At 41.8% G+C, this 12,612-nt stretch overlaps 1 protein-coding gene across 2 annotated transcripts in view; it reads left to right on the top strand.

Moving 5' to 3' along the window:
• The window catches only part of rnf19b (ring finger protein 19B), a 70,855-nt gene extending 59,894 nt beyond the window's left edge, over nt 1-10,961 (top strand). For both annotated transcript variants that reach the window (XM_015383410.1, XM_015383411.1), the window contains exons 3-10: nt 580-779; nt 3,946-4,090; nt 4,187-4,349; nt 7,406-7,520; nt 7,600-7,740; nt 7,834-8,023; nt 8,108-8,242; nt 9,969-10,961. In XM_015383410.1, coding sequence (XP_015238896.1) covers nt 580-779; nt 3,946-4,090; nt 4,187-4,349; nt 7,406-7,520; nt 7,600-7,740; nt 7,834-8,023; nt 8,108-8,242; nt 9,969-10,386 — 1,507 coding nt within the window. In that variant the 3' untranslated portion in view covers nt 10,387-10,961. The remainder of the gene's footprint in view (nt 1-579; nt 780-3,945; nt 4,091-4,186; nt 4,350-7,405; nt 7,521-7,599; nt 7,741-7,833; nt 8,024-8,107; nt 8,243-9,968) is intronic.
• Nucleotides 10,962-12,612: the final 1,651 nt, after the last annotated feature.

Raw genomic sequence — 12,612 nt, 5'->3', positions numbered from 1 at the left:
TAATTAAAAGAAAGTAAATTAATTATAATCTGTGAAATCTACAAAACTGTAGCCGTAGAGCTGATGTTTGCTTACTTGGAGTTTAGTTGTATTCATGTGAAACAGGTTGAAGCTTTATCATCGTCATCGTCACGCTACCACATCGACAGGCTGTGGTTTCTGTTCGCTGTTAAACAGTTTGATGAAAAAGAACAGGAAGTTCTTGGCTTTTAAAGCCTCCTGAGGATTTTTGTGTCCATTTGCACCACTGATTGCTGCCTCCCACGCTGCCTCTCTGATATGGAGACGTGTTTTTCCCCTGGAGACGGGTGTGAAACAGCTTACATGACAGCTTGCCTCATTAGTTATTCCCAGTTCCCCCCCTGGATCACCTGCAGTCTGGGGTTCTACGGAACAAAGCTGCAAAATGGCTGCGAGGATCTCCTCTAAGTCTGGCTTTAAAAGCAGCTTATTGGGGCCCAGTTCTGTTTGCCAGGATGTCTCTGTGATGCTGCAACACACGACTGTTTCAGTGCTTATTATAGATTGGAAAATGTTTCTGACTCCTTCATTTGTGCCTCCTCCGTGTTTTGCTCTCAGGTTTGCAGTCATCGCCTCAGGCTGTGCCAGCTGTCCCAGACTGGTGTGTCGGAGAGAAGGCTGCGGCGCAGAGTTTTGCTACCACTGCAAACAGGCATGGCACCCCAACCAGACCTGCGACTCGGCCCGCCAACAGAGGGCGCAGTCCCTGCACACCCACAGCGGCCACTCGCCCAGCTACACGCAGGACCAGGGTCCCGGTGAGTTCCCCAGAACCCAAACACTGCGACTGAGACCTCAAACTAAACTGGTTGTGTTGCTGATGTGGCGGATAAGCACCAGCGCTGACACAGACGGTGCACACCAGCAGCATTTCCTGTTCGAAACAATGATTTTCACACCTTTCTGACGCTCTGTGTCTTTATCGAACTTTATCACACGTCCGGCTGCTCAGTCTGGCAGCATCAAAACCCTGCGAGGCGTCTGCAGCAGAGGCTGCGCTCCGTTCCCACCGCTGGAGGAAGTGCGAAGTGCTTAAATCAGTCATCTGTGTCTATTTTTGTCACAGTTTCTCGATAGTTTCACGACTGCAGCATCCTGCACCCGTCAAACGTCTCAAATGTCACCAAAACTTCAGGTCACCTCCGGGATCAGGTTTCGTGCTGCATTTCTGCACGATGTGGCTTTCAGACCGATTTAACACATTCAGCTCGGCTGTTTAACCAAAACTCTGTCGCACACAAGTAAATAAAAAAAAAAAAAGCTGTGAAAAGCATCTTTCCTCTTTTAGATTGCTTCAGTTTTTACTTCTTTGTTTCTTAAAGACAGTCTAAGGGGAATAAAAGAAGCTTTTTTTTCTGAGGATCTTATATATTAAGTTAGAAGGTCATCCAAACCAACCTGGTCTAAAACATAAACCTCCTCTTGCTAATCCAGGCTTCATGTTTTTCATGTAGCTGTGGAATCATCCATTAACCCTTTAAAGCCTGATCCAAGAATAAAACGTCTTCTACTGGCTGTTATCAGGTATATCTGATTGTGTACAATAGGATTTTGAGCAAAGTTTTTGCGATTAAATTATGCAAAAGGTGTCAGACGCAAAACATTTCAGAAACCGTATGTATCAAATATGATACATTAGGCATTACAGGGTGAAATAGTAATGAAATAGGCTAAAAGATGCTAAAAGCAGCTCAACATTCCCCGATTTAAAGAAATTGGATGATTAAACATCCATCAGTTGGTTTCCCTCATGACTTTGGTTAAAGATTCACTGGATAAATTAGACAGAAATTAAAAGAATCATATTTTTTTCTCTGTTGTCGGACGTTTTTGACCTTAAGTTCTGTTTGTTAGTTTTTTTTTGTTGTTGTGGCGTCTAACAGAAATGTAAAAAGGAAGCAGAAATAAACAGAATGCCTCGGTTGTTGCCGAGGTGTTGCTTTGTGATGCAATCAGAAACGTGGAGCATAAACTCTGCAGGGTGTTCAAGCAAACATCTTTATCTTCACTTTAATCCTGTTCTGATTAAAAATCCATCCAGTAAATCCCTCTAGCCGCCGATCTTTTCTGCTAATCTCCTGCGCCAAGTTTTCAGAAGTACTGGCGGCGAAGCGAAGGGTTCGGAGCGTTTCTTTCCCTGCAGATTCATCTGCTGATAGCAGAAACCTCAGAGCAGCAGAGTCCAAACATGCAGTAGAACCCTGAGAAATGCGGGTGCTGCAGTTGTTTGGTCCATTACTCTAATGAGGTTTGGCTCCTCTACAGGACTCGGCTTAAATTGCCTCCCAGGTTCAGACTCCTATAAAGTGTCTGTGTCGGTCATTTTTAGACAAAAAGTACAAATCGAGACTTTTCTCACCTACTTCAATCAGCAAACCTGTTTTATTTCTAGAAATCGACTCTAAAAGCCCTCCTGTGTATTTATGACCCCCCGACGGCTTTAAGAGTTTTGTTTGTTTCTTTACAACAAGTTTATTCCTGGCAGGTAATGGAAAAGAGAAAAAAAAAAAGGACTTGTTTTTTTTCTAAATGATTTCCAGCTTTTGTTTTGGTTTCTGTAAACGTTACTGAATCAAACCAAACTGGAACATGTCATCATTTTTGAGTTTGAGGTATTTCTGAAACAGGAAACAAACAAGATAAGAGTTCTTCCAGTTAATTTAGTGGAAGGAAAAACTGCCGTCTCTTTGCTGCATTGAGGAAACGATGTTGCCTCTTCATTTTCCTCAGAACCCGGTGCCGTGAGATCGCGTTTTTCATCTCCTATTTTTAGAGATTGATCTGCATTAAGTTCCCTGTTAAGGTTTTCAGAGCTCAGCGTCTCTATTGGCTGCTGCTGCTGAAGTCTTAATGTTTATGGCTGCTGTCTATAGAGGCTGACTGCTCGTAAAGCTTTATGGCTTCCCAGACTCCTAAAAGCAGCAGCTTATTTTAAAGGAATAGTACACCCAAAACATGATTAGCCTTCATTTTCTACTCACCCCCATGCTGAACAACACTCTGGAGTACTTTTTTGATATCTCAAATGCATCTGGAGATCTGGGAGGCTTCTTGCTGTCTGCTGACATTCAAATAATGGAGGTCTATGGCGCCCGAGGCAGAAAGGTCCATAAAAGTCCACAAAAAACGTGTCAATATTCCTCCATACTGCTCGTCCAATGTATTCCAAGTGTCCTGAGTGGGTAGCATCCAGAATTTACTCGAAACAAAGTCATTTAGAATGTTTTTAGAGCATAAACAGTAGTGTATAGGATTTCCTGAAAGCGCGCACCTGCGCGATCATGACGCTACGGAAGCCGGCACACCAAACCAGATGAAAGTGCGCATTCAGCGTCTGCTCTGCCGATAATGCAAGCGTAGAAGAAGAAATGTGCCGTTTACCTGTGCAAAGAAAGAAACAACGAAAGAAAAATGTCTGAGGACTTCAGTGTTGAGGAAGAGCATGAGTTCTTTGCCGAGCTGAATGCGCACTTTCATCTGGTTTGGTCTGCCGGCTTCCGTAGCGTCGTGATCGCGCTTTCAGGAAATCCTATACACTACTGTTTATGCTCTAAAAACATTCTAAATGACTTCGTTTCGAGTAAATTCTGGATGCTACCCACTCAGGACACTTGGAATACATTGGACGAGCAGTATGGAGGAATATTGACACGTTTTTTGTGGACTTTTATGGACCTTTCTGCCTCGGGCGCCATAGACCTCCATTATTTGAATGTCAGCAGACAGCAAGAAGCCTCCCAGATCTCCAGATGCATTTGAGATATCAAAAAAGTACTCCAGAGTGTTGTTCAGCATGGGGGTGAGTAGAAAATGAAGGCTAATCATGTTTTGGGTGTACTATTCCTTTAATTCTATCAGAACTAAAGTCTTAGATGCGGAAATGTTGATCAGTTGTTCTAAACTCGTCTCGTTTTGTGTTTCCAGCCGACGACATCAAGCCCTGCCCGCGCTGCGGCGCCTACATCATCAAGATGAACGACGGCAGCTGCAATCACATGACCTGCGCCGTCTGCGGCTGCGAGTTCTGCTGGCTTTGCATGAAGGAGATCTCCGACCTGCACTACCTCAGGTAGCTGCAGCAGCCCTGCTGAACCTCCCAGTGATGTGAATTCACCCCCCCCGGTCTGTCATTCTTCATCTTCTCCCTCTGCTTTCCCTCCATCAGTCCATCTGGCTGCACCTTCTGGGGGAAGAAGCCTTGGAGCAGGAAAAAGAAGATCTTGTGGCAGCTGGGAACGCTGATCGGAGCTCCGGTGGGAATCACCCTGATCGCGGGCATCGCCGTTCCCGCCATGGTCATCGGAATCCCGGTTTACGTCGGTCGAAAGGTGAGAGAAGAAAAACTGCTGAGACGCATCAAGGCGTGTAAATGGAGTCTTTTATAGCAAGTTTTTTTTTTTATAAAAAAATTATTTTTTTTTTCCACTTTATTTTGATAGATTTTTTTTTTACAGGTATACAACAAGAACATGACAATGATTAATGTCCTTTAGCACTTGTTACAAAAATAGAAAACAGAAAAAACAAACAAAAAAAACCATTAGACATACAATAAATAATATTTTATAAAAATAATTTGTTCATTTACACTTTAGACGTACTGAAAGTAAAAAAGAACAAACAAAAAAACACTTTATGGAGTTTCAACCAGTCAATTAGAAGTTTCCACACCTTTATTCATGACAAATGGGGTAAAGAAGAACAAAAAAAGAGGGGGAGATGGGGGTTCTTTATGGCTTCAGTTGTTCTAAAATGGGTTTCCAAATTTTGTAATATTTTTGAGGACAGTTTATTAAATCAAATCTAATTTTTTCTATGTGCAGGATTCCTGTAAATTGCTTGATCCAAGATTCAAAATTAGGAGGTCTGCTGTTGTTACATCACGTGATGTAACTGTTGTTACATCATGACCCAATTTGTTAAGAGTGTCCGAGACACCAAAGAGGGCCGTTTCTGGATCGGGTTTTATGTTAACTTTAAGGGCGCGAGAAAATTTTTATAAAAATTGTTAAAAAGCAAACCACTAACCAAAGAGTTGTGATCAGTATGAAGGAGAAAAAAAAACATTTTACAGCAAAGAAAAGGATAAAATTCCTAAATATTTTTTATTTAATTTACTTTTAATTAGCCTTCTAAACTATTTTCAATTTTTAACATCTGCTTTTAATTTTCTTTTTGGTTTTAATGGGTAATAAATAGGCAAATCAAAAGTTTAAAAAATAATATAATTATTCAGAGATAAATATCTAAAAGCATGCAATTATTATTTATGTTTACTTAATTTGTTTAGAACATAGTCCTAAATGTGCCACTTAGCAGTGGCGGGTGTTAATTAAACCTAAATGTCATGTATTGCATGAACAAATATTTAAAATAAGACTCTGATATGAAGCGCCTTGAAATAATAAACTCCAGAAACTTCAAGAGTTCAGCAGAAAAATGACTGTTTTGACTGAATAATCACTTTACGATGTCGACTTATGAGGAAAACCTCCTCACTGTCTGCCCACTGTCAGTTAAAAATCCTTCAGTATGTTGACCAATCAGCATCGAGCAGCCAACTTCATGACCCGCCCCCACTCCATACACACCCCTAAGTGAAAGATTCTATAGAGACTGACAGGCAGCATCCTGCTGGGGAGAGCTGGATAAACAGATTAATGCGCAACATACTCCTGTACCACAGTATTCACTGATGCATACATAGATTTTAATATAATTACATTGTTTTGTATTGTTTTTTACTTGTAGAAATAGAAATAAAAATAAAAAAAAGCACGAGCCCATTTCTCCTCGTGCACGCCCTATTTAAAATGTGCTTTGTGAGGAGAGCTCTCCGTGCAAAGCATTCTGGGATATATCTGCCTCTTCTGAGGCCTTTCTTTTCTTCTCATAAAGTCCGTAGAAATGTTTTCACTTATGATTTCGGCCATTTTCAAAGAACTGTGGTGAGAAAGGTGAGCTTCAGTGACTGTCTGAAACCGTAGCTCACCACAGACGTACGTCGGAAAGTGCGCATGTGCAGAAAAAGATGGCGGAGTGAGAGCGTAGGACGGCCTTAAATATATCAATGATTGACAATCAGGAGAACCACTTATTTAGATGATCCACCCCAAAATAAAAGATCGTCCGCTATACCTTTAATTTTTTTTCCTTTTTAAATGTCTGTTTCACTATTTTTTGTTGTAATTTGCTACTTTAATGTATTTTTATAGTTTTTGTGAGATTTTATTTTTTTTCTGTTTTATATATCCGGAAAAGGCAATATAAAACCATTTAATTATTTATTTTAATATTTTTTAAATAAAAAAAATAGAAAAAAAAAATAATTTAATGATTTTAATATCTACATTAACAGTCAAAAGCAGAAGAGAGAAAATCTACACAAAAAATCCTAAATAATCTGCTTTGTGTGGAAGAAGTGTAGCGTTGAAGAAAGCTCAGTGTTCACACCTTTAAAAGATTTCAGAAAGTTGAAATTGAATGAGATCATGTTAAAATTCATTCTAATAAGGTAAAGATCTCAGAAACAGAACATAAACGTTTTTGTTTTCAGTTCTGTATTTCCATTTTGGTTAGCTTGACGCTGTTTGCATGTAAAAATGGACAAAAAGGAAATGCTAATGATCAACTAAAGGGGCTTTTTTCAAAGGGAAATGACTGCAAACCTTGTGAAACATCAGCCTGTGTGTTCAGGCCTTCATTTGCAGCCTGTCATCTGATAAACGTCTCACGTGGATTCTAACAAACTCTTCCCTCAATCTTCTCACTCACGCCATTCATTCATTCATTCACTCATTACGGGTTATGGACGCCTCCTTTGTGCCGCTGCCTCCAGGCTGCTCACCTGCAGGCACCAGAAACAGGAAACCACAGAGACACAGGGGTTCTGTCACAATCCTCCCTCGGCGATTATCTGGAATTTACAGCATTGCTCAATGATGCTGCAGTTTCACTTTCACCTCGGTGATGAAAGTTTTCAAGAAATGACCAAATTTGGTCTCGGATCCTCTCAGTTTCCACATAAACTCACGTATTCTGACAAAAATCCAGTTAAACCCACAGATACTGAATTTTCTCGCATTTCATGTTTTGTTTTGTTTGTTTTTCTTGTGTCAGTTTGAGGTTTTTGGTTTTGTGGGTCTTTTGTGAAGCAGTCAGACACTAATTAGCTCTTACTGGAAGACTGGGGGGTTGCATGTTTAAATGAGAGCAAAGGCCATCTCTGCGTTTCATTTTTATATCTCTGGCGCCATCTTGTGGAGATTAATAACAGTAATAAATAATGTCTCCATGGCTCAGAGCTTCTGCAGGTCATTTTTGATGTGGATGAATCCAGTGAAGTTCTGTTAATCAGAAGATTAAATTTTCCCGTCCTCTACAGATCCACGCCCACTACGAGCTGAAGAAGGCGTCCCGCCACAGAAGGAACCTTGCCATCACGGGGGGCGTGGCCCTGTCTGTCATCACCGCCCCCGTCATCGCAGCCGTCAGCGTCGGTAAGAATCGCCCGGTTCGTCTCAAATGAGTAAAAAAAGCTTTTAGTTTCCTCTTTCTAAAATTACCACCTGCTTCCAGGTATCGGCGTTCCCATCATGCTGGCCTACGTCTACGGCGTCGTCCCCATCTCGCTGTGCAGAGGAGGCGGCTGCGGCGTCAGCAGGGGGAAGGGCCGCGGCGTGCGAATCGACTTTGATGAAGACGACGGTCCGATCACAGGTGAGCCTCACAGGAACGATAAAGCCTCCAGCAGAGCGAGCGGGTTTATCTGTTGGATCTGAACGGGTCGATGTTCTCCGTCTGACTCTGCAGTGGCGGACGCCTGGCGAGCCCTGAAGTCTCCGAGCCTCGGAGAGAGCAGCCTGGACGGAGCGGTGAGCGGTCTGAGCACCACGTCCCCCAGCGAGGGGCTCTCTGTGGCCCCTGGGAACCTGGGAGACACTCCACACTTCAACACGCTGGCCGGCGGCGCTCTGGGGACCCGAACCAGCAAGTACAGCAGGTCAGAGATCCAGAGGTTCTATAGCCTGAAGTCATCCGGCACTCAGGATGTGATGTCATGACTGAGATGTTTGTGCTGCTCCAGGTTGGAGGTTCAACCCGGCGAACTTAACAAGGAATCGGCCCAGAGAGAGACGGGAAGCTTGGGAGCAGGAAGCGACTGCGCCAGCACCCGGGGAATGGCCGGATCCATCATCTCCTCCTACACCTTACCTGACAGGTGAGAGGAAGCGGCGTCCGACTGGGCGACATGGCGGTTCTTATCGTTTCCCTTCCTGGAGTCGAGATGTTTCAAAGCAACGGTTTCAGTGGATTGAGGCTTAAAGGAATAGTACACCCAAAACATGATTAGCCTTCATTTTCTACTCACCCCCATGCTGAACAACACTCTGGAGTACTTTTTTGATATCTCAAATGCATCTGGAGATCTGGGAGGCTTCTTGCTGTCTGCTGACATTCAAATAATGGAGGTCTATGGCGCCCGAGGCAGAAAGGTCCATAAAAGTCCACAAAAAACGTGTCAATATTCCTCCATACTGCTCGTCCAATGTATTCCAAGTGTCCTGAGTGGGTAGCGTCCATAATTTACTCGAAACGAAGTCATTTAGAATGTTTTTAGAGCATAAACAGTAGTGTATAGGATTTCCTAAAAGCGCGTTCACGAGTCTACGGAAACCGCGGCAGACCAAACCAGATGAAAATGCGCATTCAGCTCGGCAAAGAACTCATGCTCTTCCTCAACACTGAAGTCCTCAGACATTTTTCTTTCGTTGTTTCTTTCTTTGCACAGGTAAACAGCACATTTCTTCTTCTACGCTTGCATTATCGGCAGAGCAGACGCTGAATGCGCACTTTCATCTGGTTTGGTCTGCCGGTTTCCGTAGCGTCTTGAACGCGCTTTCAGGAAATCCTATACACTACTGTTTATGCTCTAAAAACATTCTAAATGACTTTGTTTCGAGTAAATTCTGGATGCTACCCACTCAGGACACTTGGAATACATTGGACGAGCAGTATGGAGGAATATTGACACGTTTTTTGTGGACTTTTATGGACCTTTTTGCTTCGGGCGCCATAGACCTCCATTATTTGAATGTCAGCAGACAGCAAGAAGCCTCCCAGATCTCCAGATGCATTTGAGATATCAAAAAAGTACTCCAGAGTGTTGTTCAGCATGGGGGTGAGTAGAAAATGAAGGCTAATCATGTTTTGGGTGTACTATTCCTTTAAACTGCTCCACATTTTATCATCATAATTTGAAAAATCCTACTTAATGCTTTTACTTTGAAGGCCCGGTGCTCTGTCAGCTCAGCATCCCGCGTCAGGCCAGCATACCCTTAGTAATACGCATGCATGCATCATTTACGTGTAATCTGAAAATTATTCAGTAGTTCTGCATGTACCGTAAAAGTAAATAAATAAATAAAAAAAGATCCTCTCCCTATAAATATTTAATTCTCTGTGAAAAAGTCCCGATCATTCTTTAATAAGATCCTCGTCAAACGGACATGAATGCTTGTTTTTAAAAGATGATGTGTGTAGTGAACCTAGTGAAGGAGTTTTTTGTTGTTTTATGCACAAAACTTTGACAAAAATCTCACTGAATCTGGAACTAAAACATTGTGATTGGCTGTAAGGAGAGCGGAGAGAGAGGATGCTCTAAGTATTGCGTATTATTGAGGGTGTGCTGGCCTGATGTGGTATGCTGAGCTGACAGAGCACCGGCTGGGATTTATGGAACCTTTAGATCTATTTTCAAATGTTCAAATATGTTCAAATTTCAAAAGTAGAATTAACTTAATTCAGTGACAAAATCTTAAGATTTATCTCTTGTTTTAGGTAAGAAGGTATTTGTTGAACAGGTCCAGCGCTCCAGCAGGCCCCATCTGTCATCAGAGTGAAATGTCGTGTCGTATTTCCAGTTCTGACGCGTTTCTCCTCCTCAGGGACTGCACCAACCTGGAGATCCAGGTGGACATCGAGACCAAACCCAGCCATCTCTGCCTGACCAGCGAGGAGGACCTGACTCCACAGCCAGGCTCTGCTGCCATGGCGACTGCCTCCGGAGGGGAGGAGCCTCAGGACTGCAGCTCCAGAAGGGGCGGGGCTCTGTCCTGCTCGCCCGGGGCGTCGATCAGGGAGGGGCTCAGAGACGTGACCCTGGCTCAGCCGGAGAGCATCCGCAGCGACCTGGAGATGTCGGACACTCAGTCGGACGACATCGCCGAGCTGACGTCGGACGACTGCGACTCGCCTCACCTGAAGAGCTGCCAGCAGCTGAAGCCTCCCTCCTGCAGGCCCCTGAACCCCCCCGCCGACGGCCTTCACTGTCCCGCGGACAACAACGTCATCCTGTACGTCTGAGAGGGGCGACGCTCTCAGGATTGCACACGAACTGATGAACTCACCTTGGAACCTTGTTTTCCTCCCTCCGGTCGTTTCTCTTCAGCTGCTTTAATGTCTGAAACGCAGACAGCGTTTGTCTTATCGATCTACTGGCCAGCCTCCTTTTCTGAGTGAGCGGTCAGGGTTCTACCTCTCCCATTTGTTGTTTACTCCTCGGTGCAAAATGCCTTGGCTTCTTAAGCAAAAAAAAAAAAACAAGAAAAACGATTCAGAGAAGTAAAAATGCAAAAATGATATAAAATGAGGAGACAGTTACCAAGCACAGCAGACAGACATGGAGGCGTGTTTGAATGGAGACCAACAGCTGTCTGCTTTTCTTTTCTTTTCTTCTGCTGTTTCTCACTAGAGATGCACCGATCAGGTTTAATCCGTTCCAATCCGAGCATCTCAGCCGACATTCGACATCTGATCCGATAACATCGTCTAATGAAATAACTGTACAGCTCATAAAAAGAGTAAAAACACAAATATAAATCATCAATAACTGCTGTGCTGTTCTGCAGGATGATGAGATGATCACTGCTTAAAATTGATCGCTGTAAATGCGTTGCTGCGCATGATAGCAACAAAAATAGAAATCACTGGATCGGAAAGCTGGATCGGGATCTTTCACCCGATATTCGATCAGCGCATCGGATCGGTGCATCTCTATTTCTGACATCAAGTAATTGTATTTCTTTGCGGCGTGCATGAGCCTGCATGAACCATTTCCTGCCCAGAGTTTACCTTCTCTAAAGGTAAAGGAGCTCCTTGGAGCGGTGCAGGAGTGAACTAATGAGAGAGTTCTGATGACGACAGCGACGCAAAACACACAGAGAAACATGATTCAGAATAACAGGGATGTGCAAAGTCCCGATTAGGTTGGGTTTAAAGTTTTCTGTAACAAAATACAAGAATAATTCCTTTAATGAACTAATTGAAATGTGGGAAACATTCAGGTATCCAGAACATGGAGACGGCATCACGCCTCCTTTTGCAGTGATGCTGATTCCAGCTTTAAGGATAAAAATTAGATCAAGAAAAAAAAAAAAAAAAAGCTAGAATCCAGCATTAAGTTCCAACCGGTCCGAAGTCTTTATCTAATTTTTTAGGAAAGATGTAGATTTATTCAGGAAGTTTATTTTTGATGATAAATAACTAAGAATTAATAAAGTCATACTTGAAATTTTGAATTATTCAGTAATGGATGAAAAGATTTTCTGTTTCAGCCCCTAAAAATAAAGAAAATCATTTTTTCTTCGTTTCATAAACGATGATCAAAAAAAACAACCGTTATAGATTAATTTTGATCTAAAAGAAACTAATCGGCCAAATGATTGATTGTATCCATGGTTATTATTCCCTTTATTATTATTATTAGATTTGTTTTAAAGCTTTAATGATTCTGACTCTCAAACAAAAAGACCCATTTTATAGTTTTATATAAACTCATTCCAGAGCATCTAAAAAAAAACAAATTTGCTACTATCAGTTAAGAAAAATGTTTAAAGATATATAAAATTAATTAATATCTTAACTGTTTAATTCTGTAAAATTCACTATGATTCAGAAACTTGAGCAGGACCTAAAATAAAAATAAAGAATTGTTGTTGTTTTAGAAGAGACAATCATAGATAATCACTTATAATATTCAGCTACAATGAAATTTTTTTTTTATATATATATATATTCAATAAATCATAGATTGATGCTCAATAAACAGAAGTAGAATTACAGGTTTCAGAAACAAACAGATTTATTTTACCGTTTTGTGGAAGACAATCATATAAAGCATGTAGCTAAGATCAGGGTTATGATTGATTATTAAACATTGATTATCTAATTGTTGCTGCGCCATTTCCTGAGACTTTAGTTGATTTAGGAATATTTAAGAATGTGTTGAAAAAAATGGTTTGAAAGACAGAAAATGTACCTAAAAACAACAGAATGACTGGAAATAGTGGGCAAACTATTGATCCCTTCTGGGTTATAATATCAGTATCGGTTTCAGTATCGCATTTTGTGGTTTGCTTAAGAGTCTAAACCCTAAAATATTTTTCCTAACACAGCGAAATCTTTTCGAAAACTATCAGCTACTTATCCTTCATTGTTGTATTGTGTGCCATAATGTTGGTATCAGTTACCGCTATCAGTAACTGGTATACCGCTATCAGTTATCGGTATCAGTAACTGGTATACCGCTAT

The sequence above is a fragment of the Cyprinodon variegatus genome, unplaced genomic scaffold (assembly GCF_000732505.1).
Source record: "Cyprinodon variegatus isolate N-32 unplaced genomic scaffold, C_variegatus-1.0 Scaffold284, whole genome shotgun sequence".
NCBI lineage: Eukaryota > Metazoa > Chordata > Actinopteri > Cyprinodontiformes > Cyprinodontidae > Cyprinodon > Cyprinodon variegatus.
Note: the sequence above shows the minus strand (reverse complement) of the source record. Positions and strands in the feature narration are given on the sequence as shown.